Source organism: Girardinichthys multiradiatus, chromosome 15 (assembly GCF_021462225.1).
Source record: "Girardinichthys multiradiatus isolate DD_20200921_A chromosome 15, DD_fGirMul_XY1, whole genome shotgun sequence".
In the NCBI taxonomy this organism is placed as follows: Eukaryota; Metazoa; Chordata; class Actinopteri; order Cyprinodontiformes; family Goodeidae; genus Girardinichthys; species Girardinichthys multiradiatus.
Window position 1 is genome coordinate 21255019 of NC_061808.1, and position 24333 is coordinate 21279351.

Genomic DNA, 24333 nt, shown 5'->3' on the forward strand with positions numbered 1-24333 from the left:
TATGTAGCTTTGAGCCTTTTTTATTTATTTCATGTAATATAATCAGTATTATATGCTTGTTCATTTTAATTGTATCTGCAGTAACATAAATATTTACCTCTCTAATATAAAATCAGTATACCTATCTTAACTAGCTCTGTTCATTAACTGTTACACATGAAGACAGACTGGAACAAAGACCCCTCTTCTCCATGAAACTTGAATGATGTAGATGATTGTTTAGACCAAATTTAGCCATTTAGACATTTGTCAAAAATATTTCTTATTGACAACACTTCTATTGTTTTGGAGTCAAATCCCAAAATCAGATACAAAACTATAACCCAAACAGATTTCTCATTTGCTTTTGTCAGCTGATTATTCTTAAGGTGTTTTTATAGGCCAGCGTTTCTCGTTTAAAATACATCACCAGTCAGCGCAATTTGGCAAATACTTAAGAGAAAATGTATATTGAACAGTATTATACTGTTGTAAAATTAGTGTCAATGAAATGATTAAAAAAGTTTTCTTACATTTTTGAAAGTCATTCCGTTTTTCCAAGTACTTGAGGAACACAAAATTTTAGTCGTTTAACACAAGTTCTGCTTTAAGTTCATATTGTCTCACTTTTGGAGCTTTCATCTTCCCAAAACAACCAATGACAAAAAAACCAAAGCTATCCTGTTGTCTCCAAATAAACATGGTGATAATCTTCATCATAATGAATTAATGAATCTCATTGCACATCTTTATTTGCTACATATTAAATAGTAAGCACTAGATGTTTACACAAACAATGCTCATGTTTCTCCTCACCTTCTAAAATGGGAAACTGTGTTAAAATGGATGGCCAACAACAAGAGTTAAAATAAGTCTTAATTTACTGTCAACAGATTTTTTTATTCCTAATGCTGGTTTCAAAGCAAGCCCCCTCTCTGTTAGACTCTCAATGTAGCTTTCAAGATAAGTGGAAATCAAATCACTTCATACAGAGATCTAAACACAAACAGAATCAACCCAGAATGCTTCACGGAGGATCCGAACTCATGTTTTCCAACTCAGTGATTATCCCCCTCAAACCTGTACGCATGTTTTCCGAACCAAAAAGGTCTGTTTTCCAGTCTTGTAGGTGTCCAAAATCTGGGCCTCCACCATTAAACTCTTATAGGTCTTTTTTTTTCAAAACCCTGAATTCTTTATTGAAAATATGCATACATAACACTTTTCCTACACAACAATACAAAACATTACAATCACTTTTGTAAATAAGACATTGAACGCAAACCAACACATCACTCCTTCCCACCCTAGAGCCCAAGGGACTTAGAGATGCTACAGTAAGCCCTTATTCCCCACCCCGGTTCCGTCTGCCACCACCATCACCTCAGAGAAATAAGACATAGTTAAATCAGAAACAACTCCCTCGGTAAACTCTGACAGAAGAACAGAGAGGACACCGGGTTGCATACAGACATAGCATTTTGCCATCAGCAGGTGAAGGTTGTTCTTTTTTTTTTCTATACTGAATCATTTTTTTGGGGTTTTTGGGTTTAAGTGTGCATTAGTTTCTGTCAAGTGTTGTGAAATGGATTCACGGCATGGGAAGCGAAGCCCATTGTGTGATTCGGGAGAGAAGAGGTCTCTAGAGTGTGCATATCAGACCGTGATGTACATAACCTACAAGAAAACAACGATTTGCCTGGGATTTGGCTTCAATACCGGCCATAAAAGTAACGACTGCCAATCTACAACGGCACACCAAGCAGAAGATATTAAATACAGAGATGCCATAACGCACAACCTTCACAGGGAGGGATTTCTTTAAAGGCGATGGGTGGATAGTTAGAACCTGATTTGATTACATTTAGCACATTATGACCCCCCCCCCCCCCCCCCCTTCTACTGGCAAAGGGTGCTGCTGTGCATATTGTTTTACGATTGTGGTGGTAGATAAAACACAACTGCATACAAACAAAAATACATGTAAAAAAAAAAAAAGAGAAGTTATAATGGTAACAAAAAAAAGAAGGACTCCAAATGTCTGGTTATATTTTAATATGATCATACAGGGATAAAGATCAACCAAAAATGATATACGTGAACAAAAAGAAAAAAAATTAAGTAACAAAAAAGTTCAATAAAAACAGACAGAAGCACTGGTTTAAACATTTTACTATATCAGTCTGTAGCAAATTGTCATGACATATCCTGAAATAAGGGAGGAAGAAAGCTTTAAATGGTGCAAAGACCACCAAATAACTTGGCTGGAGAGCAAAGGGGATGTTGATGCTGAACTCCCTCTAAACTCCGAGTGGTACCTTCAAGATGAGACTGCTATGCCATATAATGCTGAGTTTCATCATGTTTGGGCCGCTCACTCACATGGTGAGGACTCTACTCTTCTTGAAATCTCCTGTCAGGTTTTGAAATCTTTCCTGATGTAACCTTTTGTGTGGCAACCGGCTAAAAATTTATGCCGCCGCTTTATGTGCAGGAGAGCAGAAAGACCACACAAAGTGCAGTGAGGGAGTCGTACATACCGAGGGGCTTCTGTGCAAGTGGAGGAACAGGAAGGCAGTTTGTGTTGTTTTGATTCGGGATTGCAAAAGTCCCAACATATCTGCTCAGAGTGTTCTTTTAGTTACTGGTGCCTCTTCTTTCTACTAGCAAGTTGTCACATAATTACATCCACCAACTTCTCTGATGAAATAACCCTTTGCTGATAACTAGGCATGGGCCGGTTAATGGTATGAAGGTATATGAATGTTTTAAAAAAAAAAAAGTCAGAGCCCTAAAACAATTCTATCCTGTCATTCTTACTGTTTAAAGTCCTTTCAATAAGATCCCAGAGAAAAAGAGAGAATGATCTTGAGCTGTATGGAGCACAGAGTAAACATTTCCCTATACCAGTGGCTAACCCTTCTAAGGTAATGCTATTTTAAAACTTCAGTTGGAAAGCTGTTAAGCAGCTGATTGCAGGCTAGCTACTGGCGCAGATAGTCTAATTAATTAACCAGCTCGTCCTACTCGTTACTTAGTGAAGAGCAGAAGAGCAAAAAGGGGTCAGGTCTTAGGCACTAAGCACTTGAAAATCTATAAAACTTGGGTGTTCATATTTTGTTCCAAGTCTACTTCAGAATAATAAATAAATATTAAATACAACATTAATATAACTGCAATAATCAATTTGTGACCATATGTTAGCAGCAGTAAGAATGATTGTTGGCGTTGTGTTCTAAATAAAAATCTGGATCATGTTTCTACATTTTTGCTTGAACGTTTTTTGGAAATAAGGCAATACCTTGAAGCCGTATTATTTTTTTTAGAGTCTTATACCGGCCCATGCCTACTGATAACACCTTTCAGCCTCTTTCTAAATGTCTCACTTCAACTGCATTTATTTATTTTTTTGTATTTTGCTTTGCTTCACCCAACAAATCTGTCAACATCTCAGTGCCGTTTGAATGCTGCATCTTTGAGGACAAAACATATTCTAATGTAAAAATTAAAGTCCCATATAAAAAAAACCCAAAAGAATAGTTTTTTCTTTTTTACAAAATGGCTCGCTTGTTCTCTTTGTTCCACAGATGGAGGTCCCTATGAGGGTTTGGATAACTCAGAACTGGTTTAAAATCCCTAAGTTTACTATGAAAACGAGGGACAAGGGAGAAGAGGGGAGAGAATCTTCTGCTGGTGCGAGTTGCACACATACAAAAAACCACGCGCCAATTAAATCTGCACCCAATAATGTCCACTCTCGCTCTACTGTGTGCATGCAAAAAATTCACTCTGTCACTATTACTCACACACATCCAATCTCACACAGGAGGGACAGCAGTCACTAAGTGTGCAAATGAAGTTGCACTCCATGTCTCTTTCTGGTTTATATATATATATATATATATATATATATATATATATATATATATATATATATATATATATGCATGTCTCGATGGTGGAAAGCACACCCCGCCAACAGTGTGTGACCCCCTCACAGTGGATATGTAACCTGTGGATCACTCTGTCCACCTCCTAAGCAGATTTAATGGAGTTGTGTACAGGCTAGCTCGACAGGAGGGAGGGAATATTGGGAGATGTCCGTGACCGATGTTAAATTAGGGAATTTAAGTTTTTTTTTCCCCTCTAATGCTGAGAAACAGAAACTGGAATCTTAATGCCGAAGTTTTCCCTTGGGCACTAAATGAGCTAAGGTTCACCTCTAAAACAAGAATGAACGCTATGACTATCATTTAAAAAAAAAAAAAACTTCAAACAGCATAGCAATTGGTGTTCTTTGTCAGCTGGTCGCTCGGTGATTTCACCTTGAATTCTCAGCTTTTGTCCAAATGACTGAAGAATTTAACAAGTAAAATGGGTAAAGGAAAACACACACAAGACCTACTATAGCCCCCTACGCACCATCCTCCCCAACAACAGATCCCCACCCATGTCCATAGAGACATTAGAGAGTCTGAGACAACTGGGCAGACGGATGTAGTCCGGCAAGGAGAGGGCTGGTCTGCTCGGTCCATCTGGAGGCATCGAGAAGATGCAGCGGGCACCAAGCTCAGGGTAGTCATGGATTTCCTCAGATACTTGCAAGGACCTGGCATGTCTACTGACAGTGGAGCAAAATGGAGGACGAGGGGGTCAGTTAGAAGTGAGGAGAACAGGTGTTACAGTTCATCAGAGGAAGATCCCACTGAGCACTGACTGACTTTCCAGGCCTTTAGAAAGGGATCCAAATTTGTTTTGGATGAGGACCTGAAATTCCAGGGAGTCCATCATGACGTCCACTAATTGTCCAGGCCGGTCTGGAGCCACATTTTTCTCACTTTTGTTTTCTCTGATGGGTCGGTGACATTTGTTGGGTTTTCTTCACTTTCTTTCAGGTGATATCAAATTTTATTTGCCCGTTTACTTTTTGTTTTATTGTAGGATTCGTGGATTGTTGTCAAATTGAGACATCATCTGCTCTGTAGGTCACCATCAACTGTCCATGTTACTGCTGTTTTCTGAGGAGGAAAAAATGACATGTAATTTGTTACTGTAGTGTCTGGGCTGACAGAACAGCTCATATCTGTGTGTGTATAAAACTCAGCATAACAAAGACAGTTACCGTTGACTCCGTCTGCTTCTTGCGAATCGAGAAATGGAGCAGGACCCCAGATGCGCACTGTGCCATCGTCTGAGGCGGACGCCATGAGGCCCGGGATGGCTGGGTTCCAGCTCACACAGTTAACGGTGCGTGTATGGCCTGTGAGCTCGGCAATAGGAAGTTCGCCACGCCTATGCCAGATATACACTTTATGGTCTGATGGGAAAGGTAGCAGACAGATGGAAGAAAATATATTTAGAATTTGGCAAGAAATACTGCCCATTAGATCGACTACAAGAACAATGTGGACTGAATGACTAAATGTATGAAGAATAAAAATGTTCCATCAAAGAGTTATCCACACTAAACACTTTGCTAAATGTGAGAAAAGATCTGCCACCAAAGACAAAAACCAGCCAACACAACAAGATTCAAAGAGGGAGACTAGTTCGTTATGCTGGAAATAATTTCCTGTCGATGGCCTTTACTCCTTACCTTCGCTGCCACTGGCGATAAAGTCTTCGTTGTGTCCTCCAAAGCAGGAGTGGATCGTGTAGAAGCCCTGGGTCACTCCTTGGTACTTCCTCACAAGCACCCGATCTTGAAGATCCCACAGGTGCACTCCCTATAAATAGTTTGTGGTACAACCCATGACAGGTGAAGCATGTTAAAAACCATTTGTAAAATTCAATTTAATTAAAAAACACTTCTATTACATTTCACAGAGGTATCGGCTTTCTTCATATTCAAATAGAAAGTACTGATTAACTTACCTGAGTTGCTACATTTAACAAAGCTAATCTACCGTTCTTTGAAACGGTAAAAGACATGATAGGGTGGTCCTCTTGAACTCTGCAAAGAACATGAACAAGAAATAATCTATCCACTATATAAAAAAAAAATTTGAGAATTTCTAAACCTCATATTAAGACATATAAATACAATGTAAGTCACGGCAAGTCACATGTTTCATGCTTATTTTAAAATACACATACATGTTTCTGTCTGTGAGGTCCTCAAAGTTGTACCCTCTGATACGTTGATGGGTGTCCGAGGCCAGCACAGTCTTCCCATCGCTCAGGCACCACAGGCACTGAACTCTTACACCCTCCCAGGAGTCCAACAAGTTACCATCCAGGTCCTGTCAACACAGACAGCAGGTCCCTCAGCCATTATACTTGACAGGAAAACAGGCAGACATGCAAAGCAGGGCAACCCGCATTAATAAGAGAAGGATTTTAATTGTAATGTATGCACAAACTAAGCATATACTGCCTTGAAAAACTGACATACTGTTAAAATTTCTCACATTTTGCTACATTACAACCACAAAATGTATTTTATTAGGAATTTATGTGACACAACAAACCAACGTAGCGCATAATGGTGATGTGGAAGGAAAAGCAGAAATGAAACAGTTTCAGAAATATAAATCGGAGAAGTATGTGGCGCATTGGCATTCGACTACATTTACTCTGACACCACTAAATAAAATACAGGTAAACAAACTGCCTTTAGAAATGACTTAATTAGTCAAATTATCTGTTCTGCAAAGGCCCAAGAGGTTCGCCGGAGAACATTGGTGAACAAACCGCATCATGGAGATCAAGGAGCACAGTAGACCGGTCGGGTTAAAGTCACAGAGGATCAGAGTTAGCTTATAAGGAAATCAGTAATCAGAGAAGCAACCAAGAGGCTCGTGGTAACTTTGGAGGAGCTTCAGAGATTCACGACCCAGATGTGATAATTTTTCAACCCAGCAATTATTGGTCTGGCCTTTAAAAACTGGAAAGAAGAAAGCCATAAGGTGTCCTGTTTACAGTTTTGGACATACGGCTGGTGCTATGGTGGCTGTAGCCCCGCCTCCAGCCATCAGGGGTTCTGATGTGAGGGGGTGTAGCAGGAGAAGCAGAGAGGCAAGACGCTGCTGGCTGTAAAGCTCCAAAGTTTGCCTGAAGAAGTTACAATTTCGGGGCTTTATGACGAAGTTGTTGTCTTAACCATGACAATAACGAAGACAAGGACTTTAAAGCGCAAAACTGTGAAGTTCGTTTTAGGTTGGACATTCATGCTCCACGGATTTAGCGGGGTCTTCCTCCCATTTGATCTGATGTAAGCAGTTCGACTTTGGGCAGCTACTCTTTGCCTGCTCCCTCCTCCTGTAGAGGGTTTGCTTAAGGACCGTCAATAAATTTCCGAACCAAACATGCTGTTTCATAGTATATTGTCTTGTGTGTTTTGGGGGAAATGTGTCTTTGAACAGCTGGTTTTATGTGGGATGAGCTGATGTAGGATTTTATTAAATACAGTGCCTCGCCTGCGTGTAATTCTGAAAGCTCATGTGTCCTTTTTCTGTTCTTTCAGCCTTCAGGCAAGGTTTATAATTTGTAAATAGTAAGGTTATATTTGGGTTTGTTCCGCTCCAGCAAATGTGGTCCTCAATAATATTGTTGTCCCATGGCCAATCAGCGAACAGCAGTCTGTTCACGTCACATGTAGTCTTGACCCAGCCCCGGTTGTACCTGTTCAAGAGCAGGGACCAAAAAGGTACGTACCAGTACAGAAAAAACTAATAGAAACGCTCGCCGGGTGGAGTCGAGTAGGCCCAAATTGAGCCAGTGGAGGGGGACACAAGTGTGGTAGAGAGATACATTAAAATACTTTCAGCTGAAGTTCAGGTTTTTGTGCCAAAGTATCCTTCCACTTCACAATTATGCACTACTCCGAACAAAAAACAGTGTTAGTGACTGCGAAAAAGTGTCTAAAAACTGTCTTAAAATAAAATCACTCCAAGCGTTAGAATGGAAGCAAAAAAAGGTAAAAAAACTGTGTTTCAAAAATTTGTAAATCACTGGAGCACTCACACACTGATAAAACTGCCCCCTTTGTCCTCCGGTGACAAAGCGTTTCCCATCAGGATTCCAGGCCACACTGGTAAGACTGTCTTCGTGGGACTGGGACATCTTGGTCCGCAGCTCCCCCGTCTGGTGAAGAAGGGTGATTAAAGAGGCAGCAGAAACACAGAGAAGGAAATGGAGTAAGGGAGACGTTGAGCAAGAGTGGGGGAGGGATGAGCAAGAAAAAAAAGAGAGGGGAGGAGAGAGATGGGTGAAAAGAGGTCATTGAGTACAAACAGCACACTACAGTGTATCCCTGACACTTTTCAGACTTGGGGTACGATTTACGGAGCTTAGATAGCTGTGACACACTGAGGATGGTGATGAGGAGACACACTGTGTGTCATTCTCACAGGACTGACTCATACAAAAAGTGGTATAATGCATGAGAGCAGAGTTTTTGTAATGAAACCTATAGTATTTTAATAACAACATCTGACAACTGATGCATCTTATAACTGTGTAGAAGAAAACATATCTATGCGATTACGCTCATAATTCAGGTACCAACTGCTTGTCTGAATGGTGCTTTAATGAATATATAAGCATATGCTTTCTTTTTCAAATGTTACCAAAAGGTACGTTTACCAGTTTGGCTTGAGAAGCCTTTTCCCATTTATTTTACCTGAACATTCCAGAGCCAGAGTTCAGAGCAATCATCAGGTCCACAGGCGATCAGGTAGGTGTCATCAGGACTCCAGGCTAAGTAGGAGACTCCGTAAGCGTGCCCCTCCAGGGTTCGCAGCAGCTTCAGTTGGTGGCTCTCCTACATGGCAGGGATAAATGAAATATTACACAATAACTAGGACAAGCAATCAGATTTTAGTCCTTCTAAAGGGAATTTTAATGTGGGTGGCAATAAAATACTCTAAATGTAAATGTAATATTATAAAGTGTCAAGAAAATACTTTGCAGAGCTGTAAAATGAAGGTATTTCTCTCATTCCCTGCTGCAAAAGCAATAAAATGTATTAATTAATTAAAAAGTACTGGATTCCATTTTTTTGATTTTTCTACATAATAAAGAGCCAACAGATCTGCACTCCAAAAAGCCCAGTGACAACGTTTGTTTTTGTAACGTTACTCATGGTGTTTAGACTTTATGATGTCATTATCAAATTCATCCCATCCAGGTTCACCCTATGAATTAATGAACTTTTAGGACATTAGATAAACTAAAGAACAATTACTCTTGTAGAAAAGTGAGAAACTATTCTCTCTATGGGTTCAGTGACAATCTGTTGAACTTGATTAACCTGATTAAGCAACATTATCAAGAAAAATCATCCTTTAACTCAAGTGACCACATGAAGAAGACTTTCATGGTTAAAATAAACTGTAGAAACACTTGAGAGGACATTAGGAGAAATGGATAAACAACAAGAAGTGGATCAGCCTAAAAAAAAAAACAACTAATATCTGATTTGATCAGTGCCAGCAGTGCTAGAAAACAGGAGACGTTTATTACCAACCCCTTAAAGACAAAGCTCTGTGTTTTTATCAGTTTCTTTATCAAATAAAGTGGATCAAAAACAAAACCAACTCCAAGGTTTAATTGTGCTTATAGCATTTTCTGTGGTTTTTGCTGGGACTAAGAAACAATTAGTTTGTTTGCAGTAGTGGAAACACAAAGCACTTGCACCAGTTTAGCACTGGAACCCATATGGTGAAAAAGAAAAACCTAATGAGCCCTTTGAAATGTACCTTTATTGAGCACACAGGAAATTGCCATTTGGATCCATAAATTAAAACATTGTTTCACAGACAGTGCTTTAAAACAGGGAATTTTGAGCAATTCTATTAAAATAAATCTTTTTCAATATGAATCAGTGAAAATTGTGTCTTTGAAAGTGTATATTTTTTATAATTAGGATCTAAAAAGAGACTGCAACCACTATAATCTCCTATAGACTGCAGTCAAATAAGTAAAACATGCATGTTTGCTCACTCACCGGGTCCACTTGCCAAATTATGACAGTAGTGTCTTTGGAGCCAGTTGCTAGTTTGGTGCCATCATTTGAGAACTTGCAGAACCACACTTCATTACAATGCTCTGTCAGAATCTGCTGGGTGTAACAAGGAAACTGTTTCCTGTGGAAAGGAAACAGATCGATTCTTTAAATCTACAATAACTAAGAACATTTTGTAAAACTACTACTATTCTACTGGTTAGCCCTCACAATCTAGCAATAATAGAATATATTTAGATGTATAGAGAAACCAGAGATGATAGACTATAGAATGCACAAGTAGGGTAACAGGAACAATAGACAGCCCTATTAAAATATGATGTGAGGACTAACTAGGCCATTTGAAAAAATATATTTTCCTCTTATGAAAAGATTTTTTGTTGATTTGGATGTAAACTTGTATTCACTGTGCTGTGGAAAAACAAACCGCTCGGCTTTATAGCTGAGAGGTATTTGGGATTATTCATAACTTCATTCACCTTGACCAAAAACCCTAGCCTGCTTTTTGTTTTTAAGAAAACATGCTTAAGAGGCTAAAGAACTAGATATCGTGTGCACTGCTTGCAGCTGGGGTCTGCCTAAGAGTTGAGGAGAAAAGCGGACACCATGAAATATCATACAATGAGGTGCACCACAATCTCTTTGTCACAAACTCTGTGCTGCACATGCCGCTTTCTATGGAAAAGTGCAGTTTAGGTTAACTAATCGCCCAGCTAATTAACCAGCTAATATAGGCTTGTTACTCTGTAAGGAGCACAGCAGCGAGAAGTGATAAGTTGTTTTTTATATCACAAAAACTTGGCATTTAACAGGGTAGTGTACACCTTTGAAAGCTATTTTACATTTCCATCAACATTTTCACTGGATGAAGACATGATGTCAAACATATTGAGGTACCAACCTGCTGCAGACATGATCGAGGAGAAGGGAGACTGAATCCAGGCTGTTATCCAGCTTGGTGTTGTGATAAAGACAGCGATCCCTCTGCAGTTCCACCGCTTGGCGCAGCAGGGTGTGTAGTCGCCGAGGAGGCAGCATCACAGAGGGAGGCAGGTATGCTGTAACAAGGTGAGAAAGCAGGAGAAGAGTTCAAGTCAGCACATCAAATGTATGTTTGGTAGCAGGGCAACATGTGGTAGCTCCACAAGCTTATTATGTGGAAAACATCTCCTCACTCTGTAATTTATCCAGCAGCCTGGAGCGCGAGGCTGTGCCCTTGCCCTCCCACTCTGCCTTGGCCCGGAGATCCTCGGCATGGCTACACATTAGGTACCTGCGAGAAAACACAAAGTTGTGCTTTAGAGAAAACAAAACACACTGTTGGTAAAATTAAAAGATGTTGTGAGGCTAGTATAGTTTAAAAAAACAACAAGTTAGAGGCTATACAAGCTGACGTCTCATGTAGGACTAAAATGATTAATCACAACACTTGATGACCAAACACAAAAATCTTTGATTCAAAATATCTTATCCAATTTCTCTTTTACTCTACATGACAGAGGTCAGAGAAATTCAAAATCACAATTATTACTTTTCCACAACATGCTTACGCTGCATTATGTTTATACCAAAATACCGGAGTCAATAAAGAACATGCGTAAGCTGAAGATTTTTGTAATTCAAACTATATTCGATTGAAAAAAGTAGTACATGAAAATGCCTAAAAAACACTTGGGCTGACATATAGCCATGATGATTGCGATACAATATCAGCCTCATCATGACGTTATGTGCATCGGATTCTGCTGACTGCTGCGTTTCTCGGATCAGACCCAGAAAGATCATGCAGTCCACCTGCCCCGTGTACACCCGGCACTCCTGCTGCTTCTGTAGATTTATTCGCTTTTTATCATGTCCCTATAAGCTCCTTTCCATCAGTACCTGCTCAGCTTAATTCGACTCAGTTCCCGTTGTTTTCCAGTACAAAGGAGAGACCCGAAGGTGGCCTGAAAAGGAACGACATGACTTGTAAGCGACAAACCACTGCCTAGAACCCTCTGTGTTTTCCCATCAGCACAAAATCATCTCTACCCTGTCATTGGACCACGGCGCTGATTTCAGTGTTGCCATATTCCGTACAGCTAGGAATCCGCTGAGTCGAGTTCAGCGAGTAATAAATAATGTCAGGACTGATTACGCCGTTGCTCTCGTAACTCAACCAGTGATGCCACAACCCAGCCAATCAGTGACCAGCAGTCTTCTGATGTTGCATTTTCAGCCTGACTTGGCTCGTTTGAAACACCAGCCGAGTAGATGGTAAAAAAGGAGCTGGTACCAAGCACCAGTACCTAAAGGAAAACCCTTGTCGATCCTGTATTACCTCTTACAGTTCACAGTGGTTACCAGTTTAAGACTACCTCTCCTCCATTCCATGTCAACCTTTTAAGTGTATGCAAGGTGCAAAGAAAATATGTAGATTGCTGAATGAAAGGATGATCTGAAAGGGGATTTAATTTGGGAAAATGAATGTTAAGACTTTAATTTTTAAAAACATATCGCGAAAAGCTTCTCTCATCTCAGTCTTGACTGATATGAGACTGATAACGCCCTCAACCAAAGAACACACATGGGCCAGTTATGATGCCACTACCAGAACCGATCGCAGCCCATAAGGACAATTGTTGTGGCTTAAAGTTGAACCCAAAAATGTCCCAGATGAGGCTTTCTACGAGGTCCAGGTAAAAATACAATAAGGCAGAATACCCATTCTTGGCAAGAACAAGCCTGTCAGAGATACTCAAAATAAGTAACTATAAAAGTCAGACAGCAGGCAAGACGTGACAATAATCTACAACAAGAAAGGGGCAAAAACGAAGGAAAATTAGCACACCAGCAAAACATAAAACTTAGTAAAAAGAAGTGGTTCTTAAACTTAATTTCTACAAACAATATCACAACCTTGTGAGCTTATATTTATATCTGACATAAAGCAGCAAACTGGTTAAATTGGTCCTTAGTTTACTTGTCTAACTGGGTGAAAAAAAAAAAAAAGAACTTCTGGGTCTTTTTAACACCTCAAGTTAACGTCCCATTTCCCCCCAGTTTGTAGCCTTTAGTTGCTTGCTTCTTAAAGAAAATTCAGTGGCACTGCTCAGGTAGCCAGCGGCACTTTCTCTGTCCTTAAGTTAGCTTGTCTTTGAAGCCAGTATTGTTTGCCAGTGTTTGAACTATTTGTCTTGTTGGCCATTTCTGCGTTTTATCTTTTCATTACAGTTCAGCTGATAATAGCTCGTTATTTCATCTGCCAACTGTTTATATCAAAACTCAAAGCAACAAGCTAAGTGACTTTTAAGAAGACGGATTTAAACCATTAACAACCAAAACTGTGCATTTTCATCTGAGAACACTGAATGTAGTCTTGTGTGGGATCGTCGGTGTACTGAGACCAGTGCAGCATCAGAAAGTACCCGCTGAGTACGTGGATCCGATCGGTGTTGTATTTGAGTGGCGTCAGCTCTCCCCGGAGAACCTGCAGAGCCTCCAGGACCTTGCCGTCCTCCAGATACTCTAGGTATTTCTGTTGCAACAGCAGGAACTTCATACGCTGAGGAGGAGGAAGACAAGGCAAAGATAAAAGAAAAACAATAGACAAAAGGTAAAAACCTTTTTTATGGAACTGAAGCATGAAAGGTTTAAAGAGAACGCTGATGAATAGGCTTTAACATGAATAAGGTTTAAAACAGAGATCCCAATATTCTAGATGTAGTGGAAATCAGTTACATTTACAGAAAACGACACACCGACTAGAAAATTTAATCTCTAAAATATAGGTTCTCAAAGCAAAATTTAAGTGCTATATTAGCTGTTTCTGTAATGACCTCGGTGATTTATTAGCTCGATCTTTAAAATTTGCCTTGAAAATCCTTAAAAAGTGTTTGGAGTTTGAATGAACCTACTTTAAGCCAACGAAGTACCAAGCCCAAACTGATTTCTTCAAGCCCTTTAAATGTGATGTGCTATAGTTAAGGCACTGAAAGGTATATGATACGCATAAACCTGCAAAGCTTTATATTCAATCATCTGGTACTGTACTGCAAACTGTATAGAGGGTGGGGTAGGGCAGCTTCAGTCTAGGGATGCACAACCACACCTCCCACACGCTGTGCCGAATAAAGCTCCCCTGCCTTGACAAGATCGTCTGTTAAGGAAGCACACAGTGAAAGGCAAAAGCTACTTTAAGATTCTGTTTACATGTCTGAGGTTTGGAGTTCTGATTCTGTGTGTCTTTAAGGACCCACGCCAAAAAACTACAAAAAGCTGAAAGACCTGCACTTTTTCAAAACGACATGTAAAGGAAAATTTTATTTAAATATATATCCAAACAAGCAAAAATTGTTTCATGGTAATTGCCACATTTAATGTTATTTAATGTTTTTTATTGTACCAGAACAGACACCCACCGTCATTTCTGAGATGTTCAGTGGCACTTGTACGTTCATTAGTTTGCCAGTTTAAACACAACCGCCCTGGGACACATTGAAAGATTACCCACTGACATTACAGCTCTAGAGCACCAGTTAACTGGACGTCTCTGGGTCAAAAAATAAATACAAATACAAATAATGTTCAGAGCATTACCTAAGTCAGCACGGGTGTCAATCAAAACTAAAGCAATTAAACGGTTTCTGGAAAACTCTGAAGGGCTTTTAAATAACCAGCTTGCATTAAACTTCTGAAATCCTCTTTAGTGAAAACCAGGATGTTTTTTTCAGCAAATTGAGTTTTTATAGATCAGTAGATTTCAGGAAGCTGCATGGGTGACTAATTTATCTCGTACTCTGTAGGTTTTTTTAATCATTTTTTTTTGGAGCTGATTGTACTAGCTCAAGTCTCTGCATTATAAGAAAAAATGACTCATGCAAACAAAATCTATATCTGGTGAATGTGTCCTGTTGTTTTTACGCAGTGCAAAGTGTGCAGGCCAAAAAAAAAAAAAAAAAAAAGATGTCCGATCGCATAAACTATAGCTTGAATTATTCAGCGTCTCTGCGCTGACATTGAGCTTTTTAAGCCCCAACATTATTTTGGTTTGGAGCCAAAATAATGCAACAAACGTCAACTCATCTGAACCTCAGTCATGGTAATACTTGATTAATAATGTAGCTCAAGTGACTGAACGTTTCTGAGAAACATCAGAGGACCTGTGGATGGCCAGTTTATGTCTCACCAGACAGCTCGCCCTGTTATGTGGCTACCTGCTCATTTGTATGTAAAGACGGCTGCTGAAATCTGATCACTCAGGACAGATTTTAATGACAGGTGTAAATGATGGTGCTTTAGTGGGGTCTACTTTTATCTGAATCAGCCAGGATGTATTTTAATACCTAGTCAGAACATGGCCTTACAGTTATAAAACTCAAACCATCTCTTAGCATTAGTCGGCACAACTTCCACTGCTTGTTTCACACATGTTTAAAGCCTCTTAAAAAGCATGATTACCTTCAAATCTTCTGTAACGGGGTGCTTTTTTTGGTTTTAACACCAGAGCAGTCATTAGCTCCTTTTTTTAATCAAGATAGTCTGATACCAATTACTACCAATAGACACATTGTTTCTGACACGCCAAAGTAAATGAAATTGCTCAACTTTCCTTTTTCTCAATTTGTCAGATTGTTAAATTTGGCATCAAATGGCTTAATCCGTTTCCCTCTTTATTTATTCTTTCCATACAAGGTTATCCAACCCAGTAAAGATGCATGAAAAACGACAGAGATGTCAGAGTGTAAAGAAGAGAATTAGCAGGTCTCACTGCACTACAGAACAGCATGTAATGTTTTTTTTTATTCAAACAGGATGGGGAAAGCAACAGGTATTAATGGTCCTAATTTTCTTCTCTTAATACTTATCCAGCTTCATGCTCAAAGCGTTGCTTTTCATAATTTAATTTGAGCAACTTGACAAATGTTCCTCAAAAAAGGCTGGCAGATCCCGATAGAATTAAACAATTTTTTTAAGACTTTGACAACATAATTATAAATCCCGCCTTTTCAAAGGGTGCAAGCAGCCGTTCGAACCACACATACATATTTACACTGTTGTTTTCAATAAACTCGTCCCATGGTTAAGAATCTTCCCTCTCAGTCTATTTATTTAATGCTGAGCGAAACAGAAACGTGTTTACTGATCACTACAAGCAGCGACATCTTCGGTATTAAATTTGAGTCTTATCTCAGGGATGCAGCACGACCCTGACAACTGATACAAGCAGGGCTGAAACAACCACACATAAATACAAGACAGCATCCACCCACATACAGAATTTCAGAAAGTACACGACCTCACTGCCAACCATCTCCGAACAGTTAAACTTCACAGTGATACAAAGCAAAACCCAATTCTATCTGAAATGGATTATTGTTTTTGCAGTGACAGGTTTAAATAAACGGTTCTGTGTATTTTTAAACAGAGAAGCAGCAGGATGACAGTGGCATGAAGCACTGCAAACTAAACCAACAAAAATATAAAAATACATATGCTTATGAAACTAGTGGATATTGTAGTTTGTTTCAGGATTATTCAGAAATAAAAGTATAACAAATCAAACAAATATGGTTAAAAATGAAAGAAGCCTAAACAAATTATTCAGGAAGCAATATTTTCCTTAAAAAAAGGACACAGTCTATTCCTTCCATAAATCTATTGTGTGGTCCATTTCTAACTCTGTCCTTTCTGGTTTTTTTTTCCAGAACATTGTAGATTTTTAGTGCCAAACAGGCTAAGTTAATAAAGCTAAGGTTCTGGAACCTCCAGCTGTGCCTGCGTGCTGACCGACTGTCATTCAGTCCAGTTCAGGTTTTGGTCGAAGCGAGCTTACCACAATGGCGTTGGGAGAATGCATCAGTGCTCTCAGCTCGTTGAGATCATTCTCAGCCTGGACCAAAAACAAAGGGTGCATGATGGTAGGAGGACACAGAGAGAAATGGTTAGCTCAGCAGTTTCAGCGCATGCAGAGAAACAAACAGTAATATGAACATTAAGTGCTGGAGCTCTTATGCTCACTGTACATAAGGCTTTCACAGTATACTTGTCCACATTCTTTGATCAAACGGAGCAGAAGAAACAACCACAACTTAAAAGTTTACACGTAGCTTTGTAGGAAGAACAAACTTGCCACCCGCATGCACAAATTTACAACCACTCGATTTAAGTCTGCTGTGAATTTTGTTGGCTTACGTTTATCATTTCAGAATGCGCCTTATTAAAAAGGTCTGTAATTCTGTAAGCCTGAATTAAGCTCTTAAAGCAGAGAAATGCAACAAACCTTGAAGGTTAAAAACAAAACGTACACGTTACAAAGTGTTAATCCAAACTTTCTAGATTCAGCATCAGTGAACAGTCTTATTATTGGATTATTTAGTGCTCTGATCAAATATTTCATATGATTCTAAAAAATTTAAACAACTATAAACTATCCAATAGACTTAAGTTAGACCAAGAAATGTTGCTAAGAAAATAAAAATTATTTAAACAGGATTTATGTTTTTAATTGTTGTAAATCCCCAGACTTCTTCACAAAGCAGACATTGTTCTAACAACAGATCATCTGAAGACATGCCCTAGAGTCACTGGTGTGGAGTATTTTCTGTCAAGCTATAGCATCTTCTAAAAGTATTCATACACCGTAAACCTTTTGCACATTTGGCTATGGTAAAACCACAAAGCTCTTCGTGTTTGGTGTGTCCTTTACATTGGTTGTGGTAGACTACAAACAGGACTTCTTGTATCTTTCCTTCAAGAATGGCTTTCTCCTCATCATCCTTCCATAAAGGCCAGATTTGAAGAGTGTATGACCGCTGGTTGTCCTGCCAGAGTCCCCCATCAGAACCTGCTCTTCTTACCTGCCCTCTCAGTTAGGTCGACAGCCATGTCTTTGGTTGCTTGCAGTTGTGCCATACTCTATCCATTTTTATACGATGGACCGTTCATTGCTCTTTCAGACGTTGAAAACTTGGAATTTTTTTTTTTTTTTTTGCGACACTAGTGGCCTTTATTTTTCCAAAAGTAGGCAGACAGGAAATGGAGTGGAGACGGGGGGGAAGACATGCAGCACAGGTCTCCGGGGCCGGGACTCGAACCCGGAACTCTGTACATGGGTTGAGGGCTCTACCGCTCCGCTCGGGATTTTCTTGTATAACCCAACCCTGCCTTAAACCTCTACAATTTTAAAGAAAGGCAGTAAGTTTTATTGAATTTGTAGTTGTAACATAACAAAATATCTTTTTTCCAAGAGGTAGGAATTCTTTTGCAAGGCATTGTACATAAGACAAATAAACTCCAAATTACATAACAGAATAAATAGGTCTACGTCACATATACTGATTAACTACTGCTGTGATTGTCACACAAGATCTTTAACCAGGCATAAAACATTGTGTAACTGCTGCAGAAAGGGAGGTTAATGCCTTTTTGTGCAGCCATAAAGAATCTCCAATAAGATTTATGCCCTTTAATAAACTATGAGATCAGCTTAAAGTATATTAAAGGGGACTTATTTTTCTGTTTAGTTGTTTTTTTTTTTTTTTTTTTATAAACACACTGCCATTTGTACAGTGCAAAAAGTACAACAGATTCAAAGCACCTTTCCAAATTCCATGTTTATCAAACCTTAACGCATCAATTACAGCCATCCAAACTAACCTTGTCCCACTCCCCCTCCATGACGTGGTTGCGGAATTTGGACGCTGAAGGGTGCTCCAATCTGCAGCCTGATTCCTGCATCAGCAGGTCCACCGTCTGACTGCAGACACACACATACACACACAGGAAGGAGAGGAGAGGCAGACAAAGTTATGCTGATGTATAGACACAAGACATAAAAAGGGATGGAAAATAGAGGATGGGTGACTTTGAAATAAAGCATGAAGGTGGCATCTCAGCGTCAGCACTGAGTTGGTAATTAGAACGGTGAGCTCAGTCAGCAGGATGCTGAAATGTCAGAACATGATAATACGAAGTGACATTTCAGAGCAATTTATTATCATCACTGGATTTCTTTATGCAATAAGATGTCATTTAAAAGGGTTAAAAAAGTTGGCACAGTGAAGTGCAAAAATACTTTTAAGCACACGGGGCACTCTTAGCATTACCTGGTGACATAAAAATAAAAAATTAGTAGCTCCCTATATCTGACAGAAACCAACACAAAGCACCTACAGGTCCAGGTAATGGTTCAATGGTTGACAAGCTGAGATGGTGATGTCAACTGCAGAGAAAGCTTGTCCCATGTTAATGAACCTCCTACTGTCCACACATCATGCTCTGATCATGAAATACAGGTCCTTCTCAAAATATTAGCATATTGTGATAAAGTTCATTATTTTCCATAATGTCATGATGAAAATTTAACATTCATATATTTTAGATTCATTGCACACTAACTGAAATATTTCAGGTCTTTTATTGTCTTAATATGGATGATTTTGGCATACAGCTCATGAAAACCCAAAATTCCTATCTCACAAAATTAGCATATTTCATCCGACCAATAAAAGAAAAGTGTTTTTAATACAAAAAACGTCAACCTTCAAATAATCATGTACAGTTATGCACTCAATACTTGGTCGGGAATCCTTTTGCAGAAATGACTGCTTCAATGCGGCGTGGCATGGAGGCAATCAGCCTGTGGCACTGCTGAGGTCTTATGGAGGCCCAGGATGCTTCGATAGCGGCCTTTAGCTCATCCAGAGTGTTGGGTCTTGAGTCTCTCAATGTTCTCTTCACAATATCCCACAGATTCTCTATGGGGTTCAGGTCAGGAGAGTTGGCAGGCCAATTGAGCACAGTGATACCATGGTCAGTAAACCATTTACCAGTGGTTTTGGCACTGTGAGCAGGTGCCAGGTCGTGCTGAAAAATGAAATCTTCATCTCCATAAAGCTTTTCAGCAGATGGAAGCATGAAGTGCTCCAAAATCTCCTGATAGCTAGCTGCATTGACCCTGCCCTTGATAAAACACAGTGGACCAACACCAGCAGCTGACACGGCACCCCAGACCATCACTGACTGTGGGTACTTGACACTGGACTTCTGGCATTTTGGCATTTCCTTCTCCCCAGTCTTCCTCCAGACTCTGGCACCTTGATTTCTGAATGACATGCAGAATTTGCTTTCATCCGAAAAAAGTACTTTGGACCACTGAGCAACAGTCCAGTGCTGCTTCTCTGTAGCCCAGGTCTGGGGAATGCGGCACCTGTAGTCCATTTCCTGCACACGCCTGTGCACGGTGGCTCTGGATGTTTCTACTCCAGACTCAGTCCACTGCTTCTGCAGGTCCCCCAAGGTCTGGAATCGGCCCTTCTCCACAATCTTCCTCAGGGTCCGGTCACCTCTTCTCGTTGTGCAGCGTTTTCTGCCACACTTTTTCCTTCCCACAGACTTCCCACTGAGGTGCCTTGATACAGCACTCTGGGAACAGCCTATTCGTTCAGAAATTTCTTTCTGTGTCTTACCCTCTTGCTTGAGGGTGTCAATAGTGGCCTTCTGGACAGCAGTCAGGTCGGCAGTCTTACCCATGATTGGGGTTTTGAGTGATGAACCAGGCTGGGAGTTTTAAAGGCCTCAGGAATCTTTTGCAGGTGTTTAGAGTTAACTCGTTGATTCAGATGATTAGGTTCATAGCTCGTTTAGAGACCCTTTTAATGATATGCTAATTTTGTGAGATAGGAATTTTGGGTTTTCATGAGCTGTATGCCAAAATCATCTGTATTAAGACAATAAAAGACCTGAAATATTTCAGTTAGTGTGCAATGAATCTAAAATATATGAATGTTAAATTTTCATCATGACATTATGGAAAATAATGAACTTTATCACAATATGCTAATATTTTGAGAAGGACCTGTATTTCATGACCAGAGCATGATGTGTGGACAGTAGGAGGTTCATTAACATGGGACAAGCTTTCTCTGCAGTTGACATCACCATCTCAGCTTGTCAACCATTGAACCATTACCACCTGTCCAAACACCATCTCCCAACTAAGGAGACCACAAATGTGTCTGCTGAGATGCGAGTGTGAGATAATGAAAATGAGGAGGGGACGGGGGGAGGTGGGGGTGGATGACACCTTTCAGCATGATGACATCATTCTCAGGTATCAATGAAGTGGCGCAGCAGCTTTGTGTTCAGCCTCACATCCAGCTGACTGCAATACTAATTTCTTCTGTATTTCCCTTGCTGAAATACAGGGGCTCTGTTTCATACCAGGCAACGCCATGTACTACCCCCCCCCCCCCCCCCCCACCCCCCCCCCACCCCCAAGCAGCAACGTTAAGGCTGTCTTTTATAAAGCCCCGTAATGGCTGCTTTACTTTCTCAGCTGGACGACACAAATCAGCACAGGTTGAAGCTACGCAACAGTCACTTTGAGAACGATGTCTGCACACATGCATATCCTGAAACCCCCACCGTGGCTATAATTAGATTCAAGCAAAGCGCTTCCATCTAAAACAGCTGGTAGAGAGCGCATTCCTCGGCCGCCATGAAACCATCCGATTCTGCTCATTTCGGGAACAACTGCCCGGGTCCCGTCTTTAAATAAACACATGCCCCCAATAAATGCATGGCACTGGTTATGACTGACTGTTGACAAATAGCTGTGACGATGAGACACAGGAATTAGGCCATTAATGCTAGAGAGACATAATCTGCAGGAGACAGTCGTGTCAAACTGAAATATTTCAAAAACTACATAGCTTCACAAAATGACGGATTAAAAGAAACGCAGAGTTGGAAAAGGCAAGGAATAGCAACCAGATGCTGCCTTGTTATTACGGTGTTTTAACGCATTTGACTTATTTATGTAGCACAGGGGTTTAAAAAAGGCGATTATTTTGTCAAGCAAGCTAAAACAAAACGAGGAAAACCTGGAATCGCACTGACTCGACAATCCATACATTAACCTTAGATTTTCTCCGCATTTTTTTTTTTTTGCGCAACAGCCTTTGAACCGCAAACAGGTACACAACAAACTCAATAATCCTGCGTAAGCACCTCATTAAGAAGCTACCACAACATCCCCCTTAACAAAAATAAACCACTTTCTATTACTGTGTTGTAAAAAGGTCGTAAAAAAAAAGTTGTCTTGTTTAGTGTGACTAAACGACACTAACATTGGATGATGTAATGCTTTTATCCAGTGCGAAATCCATATAACTTGACAGTACATGATGTCCTAACGTCAAAAACGTGCTTCGTGATGCGTTATAGGGGATGAATTGTTCAACTGTAGCTTGTGTTTTATGCTGTGTTAAATGTTGGATGTCAGGGCACAGCACCTCAGCGCAGCCTAATGCTATTAGCTTTGAAGCTAACTGTTATTGTGCAAGATGGACCCCTTCTTCCTACCAACTGCCGAGCTCTCAGGCTAACTTACTACCCCATCCCCCCATGTTTGTGTCTGTCAAGCGCTGTAATAGCGTTTTTAGCAACTGCACTTTCACAAGAAAATACAGTGATGCAGATTACACTTGAAATGTTCATCGCTAATACTTAATCTCAATTAAAGTTTTTCAGCGACTGACACATTGCACAAACTTACTTGAGCCCTAGTCCGTGGAGATGTTGTCCTATTAATCGTATGACATCTTCCTCCGCCTGCGACAGCCGTTTCTTCTTCTTCAACGAGCCCACCTCCGAGCTCGAGGCCGTAGAGGTAGCCGAAGTCCCCGAACAGGGTCCAACGGAAGATCCGTTACTGGTACCGACACCGTTACCGTTGTCCGCGTTGGACAGAAGCCCGTTTGAGTGGGTTCCACCGGCCGAGGATGACTCCCCGTTTTGTGCGCTGTTCAGGCAGGGAAGCTCAGATGATTCTTGTCCCTGTCCTGCCCCGTTAGACTGCATGCTGCTGCTAAAGTTGTTAACAACACTTCGATTAAAGTGGATGGTAGAGGTGGTTTGAGAGTGTGCGGCAAGTCCTAGAACAATTCCGGAGAGGCCTGTTACAACAGCTGAAGCCCCGGGCTCTCCTGCTCCCTCCGCCGCCGAGGCTCGGTGTTTTTTCCGCGGGGGCGGCGACGCTCCGCCGGTGTCCGAGTCGGAGGAGGAGGAAGCGGAGGCCAGAGTTTCCTCACCGAGAGCGGCCGTGGTTAGAAACCGGCTAAGCTCCGGGTGGGAAATTTAGGTTACGCTTCCAGATTGAAGGCCTTGTTGCCAGACTCAGAGCCTAATGTCAGCTCGTTTTTGTTGATGTTTCTCTCAAAACAGCTGCAACTCTAATGGAGACCTGACGCCCTGACGTAGCCGGAAATTCCTACACTAGCAGGCTTCCGAGTAGAATATAATCCATGGGTGGTGCATGGGAACATAACAAAAAATCTGACAAAACAGAAAAAGAAGAGTTTATATTTTAGGGTTTTTTCACATCTGTATTTTAAAATTTAAAATTATAAAAATTTTTCTGCTGAAATATTTTTAGGCCATTAAAATGATAATTAATTATTTTTAAAAACGTTTATTATGTTTAAATAGTTGTAAAATATTTCTAATCATTTAATCTCAATGTTTAGTTCCAAAATGTTAAAAAAACATGTTAAAACTGAGAAAAAAGTTGTGCTTTCTCATTAAAGTCATTGAAAAATTATGGAAAAACTCCAAATAAGCCTCTTTAATCAGTTTATTTGCTTAGCAAATGTGTGCAGTTTTCTCTCTATTTTTCTTTATACTAAGGTGTCTATTCAGCCAGGACCAATAAAACGAACGTCTTCTGTAGCAGTCTGGGTTTTTTCCTTTCTTTTGAAACTAGTTAAAACATTAAAAATGTGGTTGATGGCTGTTCCATTTTTGTTTTTAAAATAATTTATTCATACTATAATATTGCATTTTTACCAGTGTTTAATAACTCACTGTGCTAATTGGAACTCATAGCAGTATCTATGTTTGATATTATATCTATATCGTTTTAACATAATGTTCCAAAAAATCTTCAAATTCTAAAATCCAAATGGTATTTATAACCTTTGTGTGCAAACACCTCATCAGTTTTTACCAGTTTGAAGATCTCTTTAAGCAGAAAAAATGAGCATCATTAAGCAGATGTTTACAGGATATACTGTTCCCAAAACTCCCTTTTTTAGATGTCTACAGCTCAGATACTTTCTTCAGGCCCATATCTCCAATGTCCCAGATATATTGTCCACCAACCTAGTTGATGTTTCTTCTCTACAACCATCAGGCATCTCAGATTAAATTACCTTTGCATGGGAGATATGTTCAGCTTCTCCATTTTCAAAGATATTTGTGATTCAGTCCTTCCTTTAATAAATTCAGCATCACTTTATGCAAGCTACTCTTGCAATTACAATGTAAAGTAGTTCATCAAGCCCATTGTGTACATTTCTATTTGATTTAAAAATAACAGCTTTTACCACTATGGCAACCCCTCAGTT

At 40.0% G+C, this 24333-nt stretch overlaps 1 protein-coding gene across 1 annotated transcript; it reads right to left on the minus strand.

Annotated features, from left to right (window-relative positions):
* Positions 1-2017: 2017 nt before the first annotated feature.
* wdr26b (WD repeat domain 26b) lies at positions 2018-23196 on the minus strand. Its single transcript, XM_047387971.1, has 14 exons — positions 22485-23196; positions 18584-18683; positions 16761-16817; positions 13354-13490; positions 11122-11219; positions 10848-11004; positions 9929-10067; positions 8603-8743; positions 7945-8064; positions 6076-6221; positions 5854-5932; positions 5576-5705; positions 5102-5296; positions 2018-4997 (listed from the first exon to the last, which is right to left on the minus strand). The coding sequence occupies exons 1-14, from the start codon at positions 22787-22789 to the stop codon at positions 4972-4974; spliced, it is 1830 nt and encodes a 609-aa protein (XP_047243927.1). The 5' UTR covers positions 22790-23196; the 3' UTR covers positions 2018-4971.
* Positions 23197-24333: the final 1137 nt, after the last annotated feature.

Bases quoted from the DNA above. Each gene is read 5' to 3' on its own strand.
- wdr26b (XM_047387971.1), bottom strand. From the start codon at position 22,789: ATGCAGTCTAACGGGGCAGGACAGGGACAAGAATCATCTGAGCTTCCC. The intron at 18,684-22,484 runs GTAAGTTTGTGC...GTGTGTCTGCAG, and splicing joins CTCCACGGACTAGGGCTCAA to TCAGACGGTGGACCTGCTGA. The intron at 11,220-13,353 runs GTACTTTCTGAT...GTTTTCTCGCAG, and splicing joins CGGATCCACGTACTCAGCGG to GTACCTAATGTGTAGCCATG.